This window comes from Sturnira hondurensis, unplaced genomic scaffold, assembly GCF_014824575.4.
Source record: "Sturnira hondurensis isolate 20B ecotype Veracruz unplaced genomic scaffold, ASM1482457v3 Scaffold0004136, whole genome shotgun sequence".
Classification (NCBI taxonomy): Eukaryota; Metazoa; Chordata; class Mammalia; order Chiroptera; family Phyllostomidae; genus Sturnira; species Sturnira hondurensis.
In genome coordinates this window covers 21,203,550-21,226,162 of record NW_028076767.1, presented here as the reverse complement: position 1 = coordinate 21,226,162, position 22,613 = coordinate 21,203,550, and the positions used below count along the sequence as shown (strand labels likewise).

At 44.7% G+C, this 22,613-nt stretch overlaps 2 protein-coding genes and 1 pseudogene across 3 annotated transcripts in view; 2 read left to right on the top strand and 1 right to left on the bottom strand.

Moving 5' to 3' along the window:
- Positions 1 to 4,119: 4,119 nt before the first annotated feature.
- Positions 4,120 to 5,165, top strand: SCAND1 (SCAN domain containing 1). Its single transcript, XM_037043975.1, has 2 exons — positions 4,120 to 4,218; positions 4,324 to 5,165. Exon 2 carries the CDS (start codon positions 4,379 to 4,381, stop codon positions 4,916 to 4,918), a length of 540 nt encoding a protein of 179 aa, XP_036899870.1. The 5' UTR covers positions 4,120 to 4,218; positions 4,324 to 4,378; the 3' UTR covers positions 4,919 to 5,165.
- Positions 5,166 to 7,335: 2,170 nt separating this feature from the next.
- Positions 7,336 to 22,613, bottom strand: part of PHF20 (PHD finger protein 20) — a 104,874-nt gene continuing 89,596 nt past the window's right edge. For both annotated transcript variants that reach the window (XM_037043974.1, XM_037043973.1), the window contains 4 exons: positions 19,780 to 19,975; positions 16,054 to 16,453; positions 14,202 to 14,385; positions 7,336 to 9,865 (listed from right to left, as the gene is read on the bottom strand). In XM_037043974.1, the coding sequence (XP_036899869.1) occupies positions 9,723 to 9,865; positions 14,202 to 14,385; positions 16,054 to 16,453; positions 19,780 to 19,975 (923 nt within the window). In that variant the 3' untranslated portion in view covers positions 7,336 to 9,722. The remainder of the gene's footprint in view (positions 9,866 to 14,201; positions 14,386 to 16,053; positions 16,454 to 19,779; positions 19,976 to 22,613) is intronic.
- LOC118986023 (uncharacterized) lies at positions 22,388 to 22,488 on the top strand (annotated as a pseudogene).

Here is a 22,613-nt window from a genome sequence, read left to right as displayed (position 1 = left end):
GGGCACATGCCTGGGTTGGGGGCCAAATCCCCAGTTAGGGGTGTGCAAGAGGCAACTGATTGACATATCTCTCACACATTGATGTTTCTCTCCCTCTCTTTCTCCTTCTTTCCCTCTCTCTTCTCTCTCAAAGTAAATAAATACAATCTTTTAAAAAAGTGCTTTCTTTTGCATTCTGGTTGACCAAAACTCTCGGCCATTGTTTACTTTTGAATGGCAGGACCTGGAATCTCAGGTCAAAACTCAGTACTGCTGGGACAATCTTACCACAAGGGTTCAAGAACTCCCCCTTGAGTTTTGGGGAGACCCTGAGCCAGGACTTAAAAACAGTTCTAATAATACAAGGAAGAATTCTGCTACAATATGTAAACACATCATTTAACTAATACTATGGCTACCTTGAACCATTTGGCATCTTGTGGCTATATAGTATCAGCACAGAAGGCCCAGATATGCCAAAAAGCAGTAAGGTTTCTTGGGTTCCTGTTGAACCTGGTAGAAGGAGTCTTACTAGGTTTGTGAAAGAAACTAGATCACACCGCCCAGGAGTGGCCAGCCTGCTTGAGAACTGCAGAGCTGCAGCAGCCACCTGTGAGCTTTTAAAAGCTGAAAAAGTTTTCTTTGGGACAGCCTATCACCATTTGTGCACCCCACCCAGTGTCGAGCCTGCTAGAGCAAAAAGGAAATTTGTGGCTTACTCCTGGAAGAAGTGGCAGGTACCAAGCAATTCAAAACTCTAAGTAAGTTCAATCTTGCCTTCCTTCTCCCAGAGCCTGACTCGGCCGTGCTATGGCATGACTGTGCTGAAATAATGAAGCTTATTCTAGCAGAATTGATTTACAGGACCATCTTCTAGAAGAGGCAGACTGGACTCCACATGCAGATGGAAACAGTTACATGGACAAAGGAAACAGAAAGGCTGGATATGCAGCTGTGACTCCTGAAGGACTCGTAGAGACCAAGTCCTTACTTCTAGGAACCTCTGCTCAAAAAGCTGAACTGACTGCATTGACAATGGAATTGTTACACAATATGAGAGTGAGTGTGTATACTGACTCAAGTTATGCTTTCCTCATTTTGCATGCACACGGTTCTCTCTGGAAGGAAAGAGGACTATTAACTTCCAATAAAAAAGAAATTAAGCATGTAGCAGAAATTTTATAACTATTAGAAGCTGCCCAGCACCTTTACTGGTGGCAGTTATGCACAGCCTCGGGCATCAGAAAGAAGACACTGAAGTGACTAGAGGAAACTATCTGACTGATGGAGCAGCAGAAGAGGCTGCCAAAGGAATGTTTATAATGCCTTTGATACCTGGTCTCAACTTGTCACAATTTGACCCTGAATATTTGACTGCAGACTTGGAGGAAACTAAGAGCTGGAGTTTTGAATCACTTATATCAAACCATGGTACACAGGTCCCAGAATTTCTAAAGCCACGTGCGTCAGAAGAACAATCCTAAGACAGATCCCCATCAGGAAAAAAGGAAACAATACCAAGGGCAGTGCCTATTTGAGAATTGGCAAGTAGACTCTACCCAGACACCAAGTGTCCAAGGATGGACATATTTGCTAGTCTCTCTTGATACCTTTTCAGGATGGGTTAGCCTACTAGAACTGAGAAATCCTTGGAGGGAATGGGAGCCCTACTGAAGGAAATAACTCCTCGATTTGTCCTACGCAGCAGCATCCAGGGTGGTAAGAGACATGCTTTTGCTTCAGAAGTTACATGGATGATTAGTGCATTTTTAGGAATCAAGTGGAGACTCCACATGGCACAGAGACCTCAGGCTTCTGGGAAGGTAGGGGAGATGAATCACACCTGGAAGAGAAATGAAGTCATACTATGTCAAGAAACTCAATCTCCATTGGGAGCAAGTATTACCTATTGCCCTGCTCAGGATGAGGGCAGCTCCTTGAAATGGGATTCAAGTGAGTCCTTATGAAATTGTGTACAGGTGACCATTTCGGGTTATGACTGGGATGGGAGATATGTATGTAGATCAAAAAGTGAAGGTAAATAACTATGCACAACATTTAAGTCAGACCTTAGCTGTGATTAATGACCTTAGTTGTATTAGAGACCTCTCCCTCACACTCCTTTGAGCCTGGATGTAAGATGCTACTCAAGACATGGAAGACAGAGTCCCCAGAAGCTAACTAGAAGAAAAGTGGACTGGAACCTATGTCAAGCAAACTTTTATTTTATGTCTTATAGGTGTTTGTACTCCCGTATAAAGATAAATGGGGACCTATGGTAACTCTAAAGGACAGGAAAAAGTTTTCTTTAAATATGGGAACGTGGTCCTAGCTGGAAAATGTGCAAATATTGTCAACTGTACTAATACTGTTTGAAGAATTGCAACATCCAACTAAGGTATCTTACATTGTTTTAGTTTGTAAAGTAATAGAAACTTATAGAAATAAGATAATTAAAAACTAACAGGGGGGAATGATAGGAGAATTCAGGAGTTAAAGATTTTAGTCTTACTTGATAGGCTGACATGACAGGCAGACTGAACACTGACTTTTCCAGTTTCAAGTCAACAGTCAAATGGAATACATCGCTTACTGAAGGGCTCTCAGAGCTACATGCTTTTACCTGCATCGTCTCACTGAATTCTCATAACTTCTATGAGGTAAATTCTATTATATCCACATTTACAGATAAGAAAACCAGCTTAGAAATAGCAAACAACTTATCTAAAGAAGACAACAGCAAACATTTTAAAAGCCCTTTCTTTCAGAGGTTTTTTTTATTAGCTTAAATCGCTCAACAACTCTGGCCTAAGACAAATAAACCCTGCAATGGGGATTCATTCCACCAAGGCAGCCTACCCTAGCAGAGTGCCACCGAATTAAAAAAATAATGTAAACCACATATGTAATTTAAAACTTTCCAGCAGCTACATTAAAAAGTACCATAAAATGACACAAGTGAAATTGATAGGGAAAATTAAGAGTTAAAGATTTTAGCTCCAGTCATAGTTGGTAGGCTTAAAACTATTACTCCAGGAACTGGAATGTGTGACCTACAGGAATCCTGGAGGTAGACCAGCAATTCAACCTTTGTGCCCAGGGGATCTGCAAGAGAGGTAGATGGTATCTGAGCCACTGTGCTCCAGAGGGAGGGAATGTCGGGAGGCAGATAAGGAATTGTTGATCAACAAATAAATACTCAGACTGAAAGCAATTAACCTTTTTTCCAAACCTCTTTACCTACCCTTTCTTCTCCTTATAAAAAGGTGGGCTTGAGATGAAATGTTAAGATCTACTGCCAGCATCTGCATAAAGCACCTAAGAAGATTCGATCCTTGTCTCTACTTATTGATTCTGCTAGTGTCAGGGAGCAGGAGCAGCCTTTTCTGGTTCCAAAATTAAGTCTAATCATATATTTTATTTGACCCAATATATGCAAACTATTTTCATTCCAAGAAATAATTTAAAAATTATTGAGATACTTTTCATTATTTTCTCACACTAAGTTCTTGTGTATTTTAGATTACAGTACCTCTGAATTCTAATTAGCCTACCTTTCATGGGCTTGGTAAGCACATGTGCTAGTGACCACCATACGAAGCAACTCATTTAGTGTACTTACTAATCCTAATGTTAAAAGCCCAACCCACAGAGCCACTTGTCCCTCGGTTTCAGAGGAGACGCAAGAAATAATAATGGCAAAGAGTACTTTGTGACACGGGAAGGGCTAGTTTTACTGTTTCCTGAGGATCTTACACACGTTATGTTCTGTAAGAACCTTCTCCAGTCGAGCCCTGCCTCCGCATTCGCCCGCCGTTCAGCTGTCCGGCCGAGGGCCGGGGTCGGGCGCCAGGCCCGTGACCCGGTGACTGGCTAACATCCTCATCAGTATCTAGAGAGCAGATGCGCAAGCTGGAACGGGCTAGCACCAGTCACCTTGCAGCTGACTGCGGATACCTCTCGGGACTCCGGCCCCTCCTCCGGCTCCTCCCCATCCACCAACTCTGCCTCTCGCTAGAACCCGTGCCTTGAGGAGCCACCATCCCAAAGAAGCCATTACGCGCTTAGATTGGGCGGCGACTACGCGGTCGCTGTTGCCTCCAGACGCGATTCTAGAACGCCAGGGGGCGCCGCTTCCTGTAGCTGGGACTCGTCTTCTCTGCGCACGCGCGCCCAGTTCTTCCAGGAGACGCCCCGGGACTCCCGTTTTCGTAAGGCTCAGGCGGTTCGCAGCCGTCGGTGAGTTTAGCAGTGCTCTGCTTCCTCACCGTCTCCCCCTCCTTCCTCGTGGCACGGGTCCCTCCCCTTTAGCGGAAAACGTTTTCTCACTCCGGCCCGGCGCAGACGCAGTGCTGAACCCACAACCGCAGAACAAAGAGTGACATCCAGAGCCGGAGTCATGGCGGCGACCGATCCGGGCTTGGCGATCCTCGGGAGTACCGTCATGGCGCGAGAGAAAGAGGAGGGAGCTGGCGGAAGCTCAGACCCTCAGCGTAACCCTGCGGGTTCCTCGTCGACTCCTGAGGTGCCAACGACTGCCGCCAAACCCTCCAGCCCCAACGCCTCTGTCCCCGAAGCCATTCCTCCAGGTCCCGCGGCGGCCTCCGCGGCCCAGGAGCTGCCCCTCGAGCCTCCACCCTTGGTCTCCGCGCCGCTAGCTGAAGCCGCTCCCCGCACCCCTCCAGGCCCCGGCGGCTCCCGGCCTGGCCCGGAGACGTTCCGCCAGCGTTTCCGACAGTTCCGCTACCAGGATGCGGCGGGCCCGCGAGAGGCGTTCCGGCAGCTCCGGGAGCTCTCTCGCCAGTGGCTGCGACCCGACATCCGCACGAAGGAGCAGATCGTGGAGATGCTGGTGCAAGAGCAGCTGCTCGCCATCATGCCCGAGGCGTTGCGGGCCCGCCGTCTGCGCCGCCGCACGGATGTTCGTATCACCGGCTGAGCTGCGGGATGCCTGGTCTGGCCGCTCTCTGGGCTGGAGGGAGCCATGATCCGGCCCAGAGGCCTGAGCCTGGCTCCTCAATCCGCGTTAATGAAAAACGAGCCTTTTGGCAGCTTGTGTAGTCTGTTGTGGCCCTTTTGTTCTTTACTGGGTTTTTATTTTCCCGAGCATATTTCCAATCTTCTTTCTGGCTTATGTCGAACCCACGTTGGGAGCCCATGAGAATAAAGCCTTTGTTTCCTACTCACTTGGCCTTCGTTGGCTTTTGTGGGATCATTTACCTGTTGGCTCGGTCTCGGTATTCGCCACATCTGGGGAATTTTCACATTTTCTAGGACCCCACTTAGGTGTCCTTTGTTTATTTGGAGGATTTAATGAGGGTTCCATATTCGTCCCTACCTCTCACTGGCTAGAATCTGAGCTTGTTTTCCTACCTGAAAAAAAATAGTGACGTCTTGGGTTATAGATAGGTGGTTGTAGCCTCTTGCAGGGAAACAGCTGGCTCTGTTAAATGATCGTTTAACTGGCTACCTTTGTACTGTTACTGCCACCAACTTGCCCCACTAGCCTTCCTTTTGGGCAGAGTCCCCAAAGGCCCAAACCATAGGGCTGTTTTAATAAGTTTCAGTGCAATTACTTATATAAACTAGTCATTTTCTAGCTGTGGTTTAAGCCTCCACGCTCGCCTTCCTTGCCAAATTTTAGGTGTCCCAAAGGATTTTAAGCAGAACTGGTGTGAATTAATGGAATTTATCATTTTAGAAAGGGGAAGGGAGGGAGAAAAGGAGACATCAACGTGAAAGAGTAATCCATTGGTTGCCTCTTGCACCCCCACAACTTGGGAAGGCTTGCAACCCAGGCCTGTGCCCTGAACCTGCGACCTTTTGTTTTGCAGGATGATCCCCAACCCACTGAGCTACACTAGTCAGGGCAACTAATGGGTTATTTATATTGCTGGAGCTATGGGGGGGGGGGGGGTTGAGCTATGCATTTTTTATCTCCCAACTGCCTCCATTTATTTTTTTAAAATAAGCATAATTGTCTATAAAGGGAAGAGGGGAATTTGGGAACAGGGAAGCTCTGCTATGAAGTGTAAGTTTAAAGCCTTGCCATGGCCAGGTGGCACAGTTACAGTGTCTCCCTGATAGACAAGGTTGTAGATTCCATCCCTAGTCTGGGCACCTACAAGAATCGACCAATCAGCTGGAAAAATGTCCCCTACACCAAAAGGTTGGGGATTCAACTCCCATTCAGGGCACACACATAGGTTGTTGGTTTGATCCAGGGTCTAGACAACTACGGGAAGCAACTGGTAGATGATTCTCTCCTCTCTAAAATCAATAATTTTTAAAAGATTTTATTTTCAGAGACAGAAGGAAGGGGGAGAGAGAAACATTGACTGGTTGCCTCTTGTTTGCCCACAAATGGGGACCTGGCCTGCACCCAGACATGTGCCCTGACAGGGAACTGAAGCAATGACCTTTTAATCGCAGGTCAGTGCTCAATAAACTGAGCCATACCAGCCAAGGCCAATAAATATTTTTTATTTAAAAAAAAAAAACAATGGGGCCCTGGCTGGTGTAGCTCAGTGGACTGAGTGCGGGCCTTCGAACCAGAGGATCGCGGTTCGATTCCCAGTCAGGGCACATGCCTGGGTTGCAGGCCAGTTCCCTGCAGGCCAACTCCCAGCAGGGGACGCACGAAAGGCAACCATACATTGATGTTTCTCTCCCTCTCCTTCCCTTCTAAAGATAAATCAATAAATAAAATCTTAAAAAAAAACAATGAATGCATAAATAAGTGGAACAAATTGATGTTCCCTTCTCTGAAACTAACAATGAAAATAAATAAAGGTCCCTCTGTTCCTTAAATCTTCAGCCCAACCAAGAAGGAGCTAATTGGAATCCACTTGCAATCTCGATTGGTCTGAGAAGGGTCCTAAATAGTGGGTGCCATCTCTTACCAGGAAATCCAAACCTGTCTTCCCTGCACTGCTTTCAATAATCAAAATCTAGTAAGCCTGAAGTTTGTTCACACCACAAAACATGAGCCAGACTGGGCTAGAGGCTGGTGTGGGGCATTTTACTTTTGAATATTAAATGCTTTTGAAAGTGTTTTACATACTTTCTTAGGACTTGGGGTCTCCAGCTTGTATCCATCTGCCTCCCTACAGAAGATAAACCTGTTTAGAATGTAAACAGAGGATGTCCTTTAAAACAGGTCCCCAACGCCTGGGCCCCTAGGGAAGCTCACCTGAGCTCCCCACTCATGTCCCCACTCTGCTCCTGCCCCCTCTGTCTTCCACAAAACCAGTCCCTGGTGTCAAAAAGCTTGGGGACTGCTGCTTTAAAAGACAACGTTCACAGCAAATTAAATAATGTATAATAGAGAACTTCATAATTCAATGTGACAAAATATAGCAACAAAAACCTGTTTTATTTTTTCCAAATACAGATACAGAAGTTTGCATGTTTTGCAAATATTGCTTCAAAGCAACATTTCTATATACAGCGCCTTCTGTTCTAATAGCGCGTAAACATAGATATGTATCCACAGTGCAATGTTGGCTCATCAAGGGTCCACCTTACACATACTCTATCACTTTTTAAAGAAACAAAATGATTAGTCCAACCAGAACTGTTTTTGTCAAGGCAATTTTTTTAAAGGTGGATAGTTTTACTCAAAACTTAGGTAGTGTACATATTTCTAAATGGTAACAGTAATACTTGCAAATAACAGTTTCCAGTGCTCCAAATTGGGGTTTACTCAACTCGACCCAGGAATGAGGATGGAGCCCCTCAACATGGCTTTAAATTAGGGAAGTACACTGAGGTTATCAGAACTTGGAGTCATCCCTGCTTCCCTAAGGACAAAAGTCACAATGAGTGAAATGGAATTATTTCTTCAATTGACGGACAAAACGAGGGTAGTCCAGTTTCTGATTTCATCTTTGAAAAAGACATGAGGTTGACTACCTTAAAATTACAGCTTCCCAGGGTGTGGACACTCAAACTTATTTTCAGGGAAAAGAAATTCAGTAATAATACAAGTCGTCATACCTCACAGTTGTGGCTACAGAAAACCATCCTGTTTCTTTCCTTTTCAGACAAGCATCACATAGTTCTCATAATGTGGCTGTCTGATAAGTTATGCAAAGCAGATGCCATGCACACACTCCTTGAGCGTTTCTTTCCATACCAGAAACGCCAACTTTAGCAATGGGAAACAGCCTCTTGTAGAGAGGAAATGTGTCAGCTTTCATTACAAATGTCATAGCTACTACATGTGCTCCTTCTGATGGATAAGCTACAGCAGGTCATCTTGTCCTAAATTCGTTTTATATCACATGGTGAACAAATCACGGGACAGCACACCTTGAAACAGATCTTGGTACAGAGGCCTTCATGACCACAATGACCTGTGCCTTAAAGCCTAACCATTCCACAGATCACAGGAGAGAACTTGTCGTTGCTACTGAGATATTGGCTACTTCACGTTTACATAGTAAATATTTGCAGCATATAACATTACAGATTCATAAACCCATAATTAACTTGTGAGTGTTAATGGACAACTGTGCTTTGCTTTTCGCCTTTAGTGATAAGAAAACTAAAATGAGTCACTCCTCAAAACATGAAATATTTTCTTTAACTTTGCCTACTAAGGAAAAACAACAATATAGCAATTACACGTGGAACCGTAACCTGCGAGAGTAACAGACATTGTCTCAAAAGGTACAGATTGTACCTGGACCTTAAGCAGCATCATCACCTTGATCTCACAAAACAATACAAACAGGAAATTTAAAGTGTTAAAGGAGGTTAAAACAAACCTGAAAATGCCACTACTAAATATACACCCTTCAGGGGAGGAGGAAAGCAACACTTAAAATCTGAAGTTTGTTTATAACAATATAAAATAAGGTGATTCCCCAAATCACATTCTTTGTAACAAATCTTTACAGTGAAAAAGTTCAAAATTTGGGGAAACTTTTGTGGACACTGAGTAGAACTGGGAAGCTGTCAACATTAAGAAGTGGGTAGAAAACGCTGTCCTTTGGGTTCCAGACCCTGCCTGCTTCAGTTTGGAATTCCGCCTCGATTCATTGTTCAGTGAGATTCTAGTTCCTCCACAGGCTGATGGGCTCTGCTATAAAAGACACTACCCAGCCAACTCTGGGGTGAAAGCATACGAAACTTGTCCCCGGTACCATGAAGTCATGCAAGAGATGTGGTGAGGAAAGTGAAGAGTCCTACAGAGAAGGTAGGGCAGCCAAGGCCTCTGCTCCTTCCCAATCTCCACAGAATGATGAAGTCACAACATTCCCATGAAGCTGGAAAAATGAAAATGATGTCTGCTGCCTAAATCCATGCCAGGCAGAAACCAGACGGCTTGGCATGTACCCCAACCTGACAGAAAAGTCCATTAAATAAGCTGCAAGTTGAATTTACAACTGTTTCCGACGAAACTTTTTTGGCTCTCATTCCATTTATCATCAGTGGCACGATTTCAAGTGAAGTTTGTGCAAAAAGACTCACTCTCCATCCAACAATGTGCACAGAAGAAGGGAATCCCAAGAGTCTTATTTGCTACCTTCTTGGTAGGCTCTGAGATCAGAGTGCCCGGCCCTCAGGCAGCCAAAATGGCCTCTTTGTCCAACCTCCATCACATCCCCTCTGCCCAGATCCCTGAAGTCAGTCGGTGTCACGTGCATTCGGCATGCTAGGTTTATTTATTTAAAAATGCAAAGTTCTTCCTGCAGGCACCCCAGGATTGTGCCCGCATTAGTTCTGGGTGCCCAGGCTCATGTTGAGCAGCAGAGCGCAATCTGCTGTACTTTGCCCAGGTCCGTCAGCAGCTGCTTAATGCAATGCTTGAGCTGAGGAAGCCTGGCCAGTGGCTGTGGGGGCTCCAGTTCCCCAGTGTAGTCCAGCCAGCTCTCCAACACTGTAGGCAGAAGAGAGAGAGAAGACCCAGTGAGTTTCCAACACTTGATATGCAAGACTCTCAACAAGAATTTCAGCACCATATCCCATCTGACTGCTCATGGGGGACTGGGAAGGGAAGGCCAGTTCAGGAAACAAGACCAGTTCACCATCCTCTCTACAAAGTACTTGTATTACTCCTGGGACAGAGCTCAAATGCTTTAGAGCAGTAGAGTCCAACCAAACGTTCTGTGATGATGGAAATGGTCTATGTTTGTGTTGGCTCATAGAGTAGCCACCAGCCACAACATAGCTACTGAGCACTTAAAAATGTGGCTGGTGCAAATGCGGAATTTAAATTTTAATTCAATTTTAATTAAACAGCCACACACAGCAAGTCTATTACTATAGCAGTGCAGCTCTAGAGTCCAGGCTTTCTCAAGCAACATACAGCCTCACACCCCATCCTTTCCCCTCCTCAAAACCAGCCCTCCGCCTTCCATCCCACCTTTCTAAATGCTCTGTTTCCTGCAAATTACTTCTTAGGGAAACTTTTCCCAACTCTACACCCAGAGTCTGGTCCTTGTGCTATGCTCTCTCATGTTCTCCCACTTTGGAGCACCTACCGCAGTTTGTAATCATATATAATGGGATGACTTAATTAATCTTTCTCTATGAAAGTAAAGGCTGATTCTGCCTTGTTCACCATTATACCCCTAACATTCAATTGTGTGTGGAACTCAAAAGGGAGTAAAAAATGTGGGAATGGCCTGGTGAAATGCCCCACTGACTGCTCAAGCTCCACAGAGCTCACTTTCCTCCCTCTATCAGATTTCATGTTGGTACTTATACGTTCCAAGGAGAAGGAACCTTCCTTCCTCCTGATCCCCAAGTACAACATGAATGTAACAAAAATAAGACTGCCTTCTCAGACCTGAACTTGAAAATCAAGAGTAAAGGATCAAAGTCACGTGAGAGTGACTACCAACCTCCTGGGCAAGAAAACTCCATAGTGACCACTTTCAATACATCGGTTAAGTCTTTAAAAAAAAAAAAAAAAAAAACACCTAGAAGGAGACAGAGCACTATTTAGCAAAAGGGAAAAATGACTCCAAATCAATGCTGGGAGAAGGCCATCTGGGTGAGTCTAAAGAAGAGAGAGTCAGGACTGGCTAGACTGATTCCAAGAGACAGAGAGACAAACAAATGGTATATGGCAAGATGATGATCCTACAGCCCTGGCTGGTGTGGCTCAGTAGACTGAGCACCAGCCTGCAAACTGGGCCAGGTCCCCAGTAGAGGGTGTGTAAGAAGCAAACCACACACTGATGTTTCTCTCCCTCTCTTTCTACCTCCCTTCCCGTCTCTCTAAAAATAAATAAATAAAATCTTTTTAAAAAGATGATCCTACAATTGCTGAGAGACCCCTCTGTGATGGTCACTGTAACCTCAGATATAATTCCAGGTTCACCAAAAATATCCCCCAACACTATGGTGACCCAGGAAGCACACATAGGGAGAAAGAGCACCAGTGCACAGACTGCAAGAATCTGAGAATCCGAACGTGTGTGTTTAGGGCCCCTAAGATGGAAGCCCTCTCTGGATCTGTACAGCCAACAGCATCTTCTCTGAACCGCAGCACCCAGCAAACCCGCCTTTTCTCCACACCATGTGCTGGACCATCACCCTAAGTTTTTCTTTTAAAAAGCTCAAAAGCTTCTCAGCAGTATACTGACTATAAGCAAGGCAGAAGGTTTCACATCAAATACACTGAGACCAACTGAGCTAGCTCAGCTGAGAGCAACATATTTCCTTAAAATAATATAGATTTCAAATGTGAAATGATTCAAAATTTTCATGGTTATTAAACATCTTTTGTCTGTTTTACAATATTACTCTTGCAACTACATAATTAAATAATGATTAATATCAAAACATTTAAAAACATGTATCAGTCCATATAACCACTTATTAGGCAGTTTTTTTTTAAATATTTTATTTCTTTTTATTTTTTTAGAGAGAGGGGAAGGGAAGGAGAAAGAGGGAGAGAAACATCAATGTGTGGTTGGTTCTCATATAGCCTTCACTGGGTACTTGGCCTGCAACCCAGGCATGTGCCCTGACTGGGAACTGAACCGCGCGACCTTTGGTTCACAGCCCGCACTCAATCCACTGAACTACACCAGCCAGGGCTTATTAGGCAGTTTTAAGAACAGTATTATATCCAAATTCCTATGAAAGCTTAGCTTCTCTCAATAGTAGTTAAATGAACTAAAGAGTGCACTACCTACTACTATAGAAATAAAACAGGATTCTGATGAATCAAATAAATATAATTTAAGTCTCTTTATCGACATAAGATCTTTAAATTTTGTAAATAATGTTTATGTTCCCTCGGTACCTCTCAGGGCCTGGAGTATTAGCACATAAACGGAGTATGTGGCCCCAAATCAGCAGGACACAACATAGAAAGTTCTCCAGAAGGCCAGAGAAGAGAGCCCAGACTTATCATCCTTGCTATACTGCCCAAGCTGCATGGAAGGGGATGCGAGGGGGCAGGGGTGTCAGTGAGTAAGAAGTAGGGAGGCTCAGACTTCTCCACCAATGGCAGGTTCCTTTAGCAAGAACAGAATGTTGTTCAGCCTGTTTTTATGACGCTAAGCCTCCCCCTTTCATGGACCCAGAGCCACTCCTGCTTTCAAAATCTGTAATTTTCAGCCTGATATTCAATACTATTTCAGCAACCTAATAGGGTTTTCACAGACAGTGGCATCAATTACAATTCTAAGGAGTCCAAGCAAACCTTCTTGGAGTAAAAAAACAAAAATACTCCCCCTTCCAGAAATGCCCTCACAACTGGACCCTGAGTTAGCTTCCTAGTCCCAGTTCCTCAGGTTTGCCTCAGGGGCAAGACACAGCATGAGGGCATGTAGGTCTCTCTGCGTGTCTGTCTGCACCTCTCTCTCTCTCACTACCCTCCAACACGGTAACCTGTTTTCCAGTAGAGCCAGTCCTCTTAACATCCACTTTGAGGTACCTTCTCTCCGGCAGAAGACATCATGCTCTTCAAGGCTCCACTCCAGTACCAGGAGTTCCAGGAAGCCTTCGTGTTATTGCTTCCCCTCACAACTGTTCTCCCTGGCATGGCCTCAGCTGTACACATGTTCTGGCCATACCTCATGACCCTAGCTTGTATAACATACAGTATTTTTCAGAGTTGTTATTAAGTATGTTTTATATCCCCAGTTAAAGTAGTACAGTGGCTTGACTGTACCTAGGATTCTCAAAAAGAATATTTATTTCTTTTTTCCCTTACTTTTTAAAGATTTTATTTATTATTAGAGAGAGAAGAAGGGAAGGAGAGACCCATCAACATGTAGTTGCCCCTCATACGCCCCCCACCAAGGACCTGGCCCGCAACCCAGGCATGTGCCCTGACTGGGAATCGAACCAGTGACCCCTTACTTCGCAGTCCAGCTCTCAATCCACTGAGCCACACATGCCAGGGCAGAACATTTATTTCTTAATTGGGCTCCATTTTAAGGATGAAAACAAATAACTGAGAAATAAATGAATGACTGAGAAGGAACTTTGTCTTCAAAAATCAAACAAGCAACTTCCTGAGGATCAAAAGAGCCCTGGGGAACATGAATTTGAGCATGTTCGTCACCACAAGTTCTGTCCTCCAAGCCCACCTGTTACCAGTAACATCTGGGGAAAAACCCAAGAACTACACAAATGACTCAGTCAAGTTCTTAAATCTCTACTGATAAAGAAGAAAAGGCTTCATTTTAGATTTCATCAAGGAGTGAAATAAAGGGTTTTCCCCCCCCAGATTAATCCTCAAATACCTTAAAAACTCAATTAAGAACTTGGTTAGCCCTGGCTAGGTAGTTCAGTTGGTTAGAGCATCATCTCAATATGCCAAAGTTGCAGGTTTGGTCCCAATCAGGGCACATACAACAATCATCCAATGAATGTATAAATAAGTAAAACAGCAAACTGATGTCTCTCTTTTTCTAAAAATATCAATCAATTAAAAGAAAAAGAAAGAACTAGGTGAGTAAATCTTTGCTCAAGTCACGCACTGCCTGCAGTAGAGCTCAGCTGCTCTTTTGCAGAAGGGGTTGGGCAAGTGAGGACAGGCTCCTAACATCACGCAGTCCTTAGAAGCGCCTGGTAAGTACTTAAAATTAAGGCTGGTCCATCTTGAGGAATGAAGGTGAGTGAGACTGAAAAGAAGAGAAGCCAAGAACAGAGTTGTCCCTGGAAAGCCATACAGGGCAGTGCAAATAGCAGCTCATCCTGACACGCTCACAGTGCCTGCCAACGGGCAGAGAGCCAGGGAGGAGCCCTACCATCCAGCTCCTTCTCAATGGAGTCCATCCTATGCGTGACTTCATCCTGAAGAGATTCCACGTGGGTCAGCAGGTTAAACTGCCACTGGTGCTGGGAGCTGAGTAGCCCCTCTCCGCCTCTGTCCAGCAGCTTCCGCGCAGGGGCTTCCTCTGGGAGGACCTTTTTGGAGATATATTCCCTCACCTGAGAATGCAATGACCGACATTTCAATCACTAAGTAGAGATGGCTCCCAACCCCTTCTCCCAACAGGCAGTGTTTGAAACCATCTGAAAAACCAGTTGCAGTTTGAATACTCCAAATCTCTGTCTCCCTTTCTTCCCTCTCTCTAGGGCGCTGCTGTACCAACTGCAACCGCCTCTGGGCAGCACAGAAGGCCCCACAGCTGCTTCTCAGTTGCTGGCCCAGTGCCCTAGGCCTGACATGGGCCTCAGAGAATGGCTTCCAGAGCCCTGAGATCAGAGCATAGCAGGGCAAGTACAGACAAGAATTAGTCTGTGGCAATCAGACAAATAGGTTTTAAGTTCTAGCTCCAAGTTTTTCTGAGTAGGTGAACCTGGTTATTTCACCTCTCTGAGCCTCTGTTCCCTTTACAGAAGTTGTAAAATAAACTTTAAATGTTCATGCAGATGAAATAGGATTAAATTTATAAAACACAGTGCTGGCCTAAAGTCAGCCTGCCATCAGTCAAAGAGATTTTTAACCTTGCCTGTCTTGTTTAGACCCAGTATTTTCTGATCTGTTGTTGTGTGCCAGATGCCCCTAGGAAATCCGCCTATTCTACAAGAGCAGAAACATTTTCTGGGGTTTGTGAGCTCAACTTTTCACTTGTTCATCAGAAATAAAATAGATTCGAGCTAATATTTATTTAGAGCTTACTACGTGCAAAGAAAGCCATGATGCCAGAGGAAGTTAAGTGATCTGTCATACCACACCGTAAATGGGGCCTTGTTCAGACTAAGAACTGGGTCTGTCTCCAAAGACTGTGTCCTTTGGCTCCAAGTGTCCTGTGTCTCCAAGACCAGCCTTGCCCAGCACTGTTTTGACACTAACAAGGGCACAGGCTGAATGAGACACAATGCCCACTCCGAGGGGCTCATAATCTAGAATGCTCCCTCTCCGCAATAAGCAGCAACGTATTTGACACTAGTGATACTGACCCATAATTCTGTGAAAATAAGTATGACAAGGGTAGAGAAGCTCTCAAATCACACTGAGAACAGGGTAGAATGAGACCAGCGAACAGTTAAAGACAACTCTAGCAAGAGGATGACACAAGGAGTTCAGGAAGAGAATAACTTGAAAAACAGAAAAATGACAAGTGGCTCTTGGGAAAACTGATGCAACTTGCAAACATTTAGAAAAAACAGACTGTTTTTATGTCAGGGCTACAAAGTTAAAAGTTCAACTAAAGCTATCTTAGAATTGTACTGAAATGCTTATGCCTAACACCACACTTGACTCATTCTTTGCTCATGCTAAGAATTAGCACCTAGGTGCAATTATAAATTGCATCAAAGAAAAAACTCATTTTCCTAACTTAGTTCCACTTATCAAGTCCCAGTGAACCCTTTTCTCCTCCCCACTTCCCACCTCTCCACCTCCACCCCCACTGACTATACTATTTCATGGGCATTTCCCAGAACCAATGATCTTTGGTTTAAGTGGGCTCTCCTAACTTTGTACCCATTTTAATAGGAAAAGAAAAAAAGCCTGTGACAAGAAATTTAAATACAAATTTACAACAAACACAATATTATAATAAACATCTTCTACAGAACATTTATCCCTAGATGGATAACTTAGAAGCACTCAGACACTGAATGAAGAACAAGTACAAGCAAGCTACCTACCTTTTGGGAGCTGGTTTTGGGGTCACTGTCCCCCCGGCTCCTGTCTTGGTCTAGAGGCCAGCCCAGGCGTGGGGAGAGGGAATCATCACCATTCTCATGGAGGGGGTTGACTGCATCATCAAGGGCAGAACCACGGGTCTCCACCACCAGCTTCTGCTCCACAGCAGGGTAATAGGCGCGGGGCTTCTGGTAGCAGTGCTCGCTGGTGATATATGACTCCTCCACAGACTGGGGCAGGGGCAGGGGTTTCTCCACCGCCCCGTTTAAAGTTCTATAGCTTGGGACTTCCTCCTTGCTCTTGGCTTCATCAACTTGGATGTGTCTGGAATGAGATCTCCCGTCCCCTGAGTGCTGTTTCCAAGGCTGACACCACAGCTGCAGATCAGGATGCTCCCTGCTTCTGTGGGGAGGGCAAACATGGAAAGGGTTTTGGAGTAAGTGGAACCACGGCAGGGGCTTCTCAGTTCCCAAACTCTCCTAGCAGGAAGAAGAGCTCCCACCTGGGCCATCTGGTAACAAACCACCCTTCACCAAGCAAAGGGGAATGGAAATCCGTGGTCTCCTCATCTCCAGGCAAACTCCCCTGTGTACACTTGCAGTGATGGGAGGATAGAGCGGTGCTACCCACATTTGGTCTACAGACATGTAGAAACATGGGGGGCCTTCCGTGTGTCACAGTGACAAAGGGTACTACTGACATTTTAGTTCACAAAATCTAAGGGCACTACACATCCTGTAATGCTTGGGACAATGCCACACAGGAGTTACCCCATGGTACAATTGTCAACAGCACCTTTCTAGCCCCAGCTGAGAAACACTGATGAGCAGGAAAGCACAAACTTAACTCACCAGCAACTACCACACATGGGTAATGCCCCCCCACACACACTTTACTGAAGCCTCCCTGCAGATATGGAATAGGTCACAAATATGGAGGTGTCCGGTGATCTTACGGAACCTAAAATTCTGCCCCAGCTAGTGTGGCTCAGTGGATTAAGCGCTGGTCTGCAAACCAAAAGTCACCAGTTCAATTACCAGTCAAGGGACACGCCTGGGTTGCAGGGCCAGGTCCCCAGTTAGGAGCATGTGAGAAACAACTAGATATTGATGATTCTCTCCCTCTCCCAAGATCTTTTCTCCACATATAACAACTAAAAAGACCTCCCTACACCCTCTTCCGAACTGCTTAGAGAAGTCAGGTTTAATTCCAGTACAAACTCACCACTATAAAGATGGAAGATCTAAACAGGGAAATGCAAGGGACAAAGTGCCCCACTATAGAACAGGGCCAGGAGCACTGGCATTTCAGTGAGGCAAGAGAACACCCTGATTCTGCAAATGAAAAGAAATCTAGCCAAAGTCACTATCTGGAGCATCACCCGAGGATTTTTTAGGCCTTTACATGGACCACCTTTTCACCTACCTCAGTCAATTTCTGGGATCTCATTAAGAAGAAATTCATTTGGTTTAAATGTTGTCAAGTTTTCCCGGTTTACAAAATGTGAAAGAATAGTTACTCCTATCCAGGGCTGTCAATGAATTCAGCTCACCTCAACAAATACTGTCACAATAATAGCTAACACACCTCACAACCATCCTCCCATTCTCTTATACCCACTCTACCCTCACTCCTGAGTTTCAGCGGGGCAAATGGCCACCTGCCTAGCCTCCCCGGCAGTTAGGTGTATCCACAAAACTGCTTGTTCCTTCTTTTTCTATTTTTCCCTTATGGGGCTTGGAGCAGAGCTGAGGTACAGATGAGACTGCTTCAACCATACAGATGAGAATAATCCCAATGCAATGCCAAAGGAATAAGACAGAAGGAACCCAAGTCCCTAAGTCCCCAGACAGAATCCTTGAGAAGGGTCACCCACCTTGGCCAAGACTCCTACCTACCCCTGAAACATGCATTATGTGAGACAGAAAACCCCTGGTGTTTTAGTCTCTTTTGGGAGTCTCTGTTATAGCAGCTTAGCTTTCACCCAAACCAATACATACTCTCGATGATGTGCCCTGCTCAACCAGTCCTTGCCATGCCCATACTTGAATCCAGCCAGGCCTCTGCCCACCAGAATGCAAAAGAAAGCAGACCCTCATTCTGTCATCTCAGGGTTCCAACACTCTGCCCTGCCTGACACCAAGAGGCCTCCAGGACTAGTGAGCACAAAGGAAACCCTATCAGAGAGTGGCCTGTCACGTCTAACTCACTCATGGTGCTAGTTTGTCATTGTTGATGATGTCACTAAAACGGCGCCCTATGGAAGAACTTAGGAGAGATTTTTACAGAAGAGAAGCTGTCCCTGCCAAAGATTGTGCTAAAACCATAAGAAAATTCAGGGAACTACTGAGGAGAGGCAGTTACAAAGGTTAGAACAAGTACTTGTTGGGAGCCAGGACCTGAGTTCTAGTCTTGGCCCTGGAAACCGTGGAGGGCAGCTGCCCCACTCAAGGCTCAGTTGCCCTACTTGGTAAAGAGGGGTAGGTTATAAAAGCCAACAGACCCCAACAAGAGCTGCTTGTCTTTCTCAGAGTTTACACAAACGTAGATCACCTGACATGTACAATGCAGCCACAGAAGAGAATTTACACTCAACTTAACTACAGACTCTGGCAACTAAAAGCCAGAAGTCCAGCTCCAAAAGGCTTAAAACTTTTCTGTATGAGCAAACCATCAAGGGACATATTTATTAAGCAACCTCTATGCTAGAGAGCAGGCTTACCAACAATGCCTCTTCCAACAGCTTTCAACTTTACTTTGCTTGCCAATCAAGGTTTAGGATGAAGAGATAAACAAAATGTGGTATTATACACAATGAAATATTATTCAACCTTACAGAGATAGGAAATTCAATACACACTACCAAATAGATGAACCTTGAGGACGTTGGGCTAGGTGAAATGAACCAGTCATAAAAAGACAGGACCCCACATACGTGAGGTGCCCAGAGCAGTGAAATTAATAGACACAGAAGGTAGAGTGGTGGCTGCCAGGGGCTGGGCAGAGGGAAATGGACCAGTTATTTAACAGGTAAAAGTTTCAACTTTTCAAGATGAAAAGAGTTCTGGAGATTGGTTGTACTTACCACTGCTGAACTGTACACTGAAAAACGGTTAAGGGAGTAACTTTTATATTATGTATATCTTACCACAAAAATTTTAAAGATTTTACTTATTTTTACAGAGTGGGGAAGGGAAGGAGATAGACAGGGGGAGAAACATCAGCATGAGGGGGAAACATCGACTGGCTGCCCTCGTACACGCCCCGACTGGGATGTGCCCCAACTGTGGACCAAACCCACAACCCACGCATGTGTCCGGACTGGGAATCAAACTGGTGACCATTCACCACCCTGTGGGACAATCAACTGAGACACTCCAGTTAGAGCTATCTTACCACAATTTAAAAAACAACAACAAAAAAATTTAGACCGTTTTTTTAAAAGACAAAAAACAGTTTAAACTATAAATAGATGCGCTGTATCTTGACTGTGGAGACTGCAAGAGTGTATACATTTGTCAAAATTCAACAAACACTTAACAAATAGGTGAACTTAACTTACGTAAACATACTCAATAAAGTTGATTTTTTTAAAAAAGTTTCATAACTGGAAGTTTTTAGTAAGGTCACCTGTCTTCATTTTGTCGCTTTCCAATTTCTCAAATCTATCCCCACCTCAGGCCATGCTAGATCAGACACGTCCCCAAAGTTGCAGGTCCCACACTTACTGCAAGATGCTCATCTTGAGCTGCAGGCCGTGCAGAACCTCGATCACTCTCTGCACATCCCCGAGAAGCTGGTGAGTGGCCACAATCTTCTTGGCATTCTGGTGGGAGTAGTTCTCTTCTAAAAATGCCAGGCCATGCATATGGCCCCTAGTCAACCACTCCTTGTCATACCAGTACTTTAAGCCAGGCCTCTGACCTAAAATAGTGAGTGACAAAGACGGTTAATGCTTGGCCTGAAGGGAACCGTATTATTTCACCATTGTACAATCATCACACAATGAATGGAAGGATGGGTTGGTGTGTCCATTATATTCACTTATCCATCCAATAAACATTTACTTGGCACCTACTATATTCTAGGCTGTCTAGTAAGTGTCAGGGACAAGGTAGTAAGATATATAAGTTTCCAGATCTCCATGAAATGTCCAGAGGTACAGTGGGAACTGGAATATCTCTTCAAATTTAAGTCACATTATTCCCTCTCCTATTATAACCTGAACAGACGTTCTACTGCACACAGTAGAAACCCAAAGTCCTAACTCTGGCCTACTGGGGCTGGTAGGACAGGCTACTTTTTGCCCTCTTTGGCCCCATCCTTACAGTGGCCTCCTTTCAGTTTATGAAACATATCAAGTTCTTTCTGATCTAGGGTCTCTACTTTGGCAAGCACTCTGTCTGGCGCACTATTCCCAAGGCCTTTGCAAGACTGGCTCCTCACCACTTCTCCCCAGAGAGGCCTTTGGTCATCTCTCAAAGTAAGACAGCCTCTTCAACACCTCTTAGCTGTTCTCTCATTGCTTTTTGCCTTCTACCCCCACCCCACAACAAGTTCTAGTTCATTTGACTTACTTTGACATCTGTTTCTGGTCCCAACTCCACTAAGAGCCAAAAGAAGAATAATGATCTTGTTCAAGGTTGTATTCCCAGCGCCTGGCAAAATGCACCCTGAATGGATTTATAAAATGGCAAGAAGCCCCAAGTGCCCCTCCAACTGCCAACTACCACTGAACCAGGTAACAATCAGGCTCCCTCCCTTCTCTAGACCTCCATCCATCTGTTCTGGCAGATGACCTGGAGATGGCTAGCCATCCGGCAGATGGCTTTAGTGGTCTTGTCCATCATAGGGACCCTTAGGAAGGACTAAAAACATGACACCATGTGACTTGGCAGCGTTTCCAGCTCCAAAAACCCAGGAAACTTTTAGACTGTTAGTTTACCTCCCAATATCCAGAATAACCTACGAAATCCCTATCAAGGTCCCTTGGCTCTTCCTGACTTTCCCAGGACTCATGGTAGGAATGCACTGTGATTCTGTTAAAAGCATCTGTAGGTAATCTTTAACTCTGTTAGGTTAAACTTCTGGTGCAAGATACTGCAGAGTGCAACCGAGTCTACAAACGTGACAGACACTGAGTTCTCAATTCAAGGAGAAATCTATTCAATCCTGGCAATTAGAGTTATTAAAGAGAGTATAAAGGGGGTAAATGGTTATGGAAAAAATAAAAATAAACTATTAAAAAATAAGTTCAGAAAGTGTAAAGGAATTGTATGATTTCTAAAAAGAGAAAAGGAGAGGGAAAGAATGGGAGACAATGAAGTAGATAAAAGAGATTTTTCAACAGTGCCTTAAAGTGCCCCTCTGAAATCTCAGAGGCAGCTGCTGCAAGAAGCCACCTGAACAGGATTCAGAGCAGCATTACTTGTTTTCCAAGACAAAAGTTAGAGACACTGGTTCTCATCTTCTGTCATGTCCATTCTGGGTCTGTATTTTCTTGCCTGTCAAATGCTGGGGCTAAACTAAGTGGTCTCTGAGATTCTGCCCATCAAACACATTCTATGACTTACGGGCGAATCTTCTGACTATACTCCTTCCTTGAGATAAAGGGAAAAACAGAGGTAGATTTCTCTGTCTATGGTCTAATCTAACACATGGAGACACAGTGTCACAAACAGAAGTTATCAGGCCCTGAGGGGACCTACTAGCTGGAAAATCAACTGTGGTGGCCAGCCCCACCCTACACAACCAGCAAATTCAAGAGATTTGGCCCCGCAAACCAGTTCTAATTCCAATTTGCTTCATGAGATTAGGAAAGTCATTCATATCTATTATATCGATTTTTTTCTCATTAGCAAAAATGGGAGTAGGTGTTCCTACCAGGCCTCTCACAGGACTAAAAGGAGTAACAGAAGCAGAGGTTCTCAAGGACTGCCTGGGCACAAGGAAGTCAAGGGACTGGAGCTGAGGGGAGCCGTTACAAGTGGTGAAGGGAGAAGATGTTACTATCCTACTGACAGCAAAACAAGAACAACTGATTTATAATCCACCCCGAGACGTCTGAAAATGGGCACTTAAAAGCCACAGGCCAGCCTGGTGGCCATGGAACAGTGACATTAACTGATCCTGCTAAGGAATTAACCCACTGCTCTGGGTGGCAGATAGGCCACCCACTCTTTGAAACCACACCTTTCCCTTTCCCCTCAAGGGTGCATCTCCCTCCCTGGTGCCAATGAAGCAATGGAGGGAGGATGCCACCAGAGGGAGCAGAGGCAGGTTTCTAACCCCCAACCAGCCCCTAAAAGCCAAGGACAGAGCCTACATCCTCATGAACTCTCAGGAAAAGGAGAGTTCGGAAACTGGAACGATACAGAGATTAGCATGACCTTTACACAAAGAGGACACACAAATTGGTACAGCATTTCACTGTTTTTAGAGTTTTAGTCACTCGAGGTCAGTTAATTCTAAACATCTGCTGTACAACACTGCTTCATTTATAAACAATACTGTACTGTACACTTAAGATGATGTTAAGAAGGTGTATCTCACATTATACAAT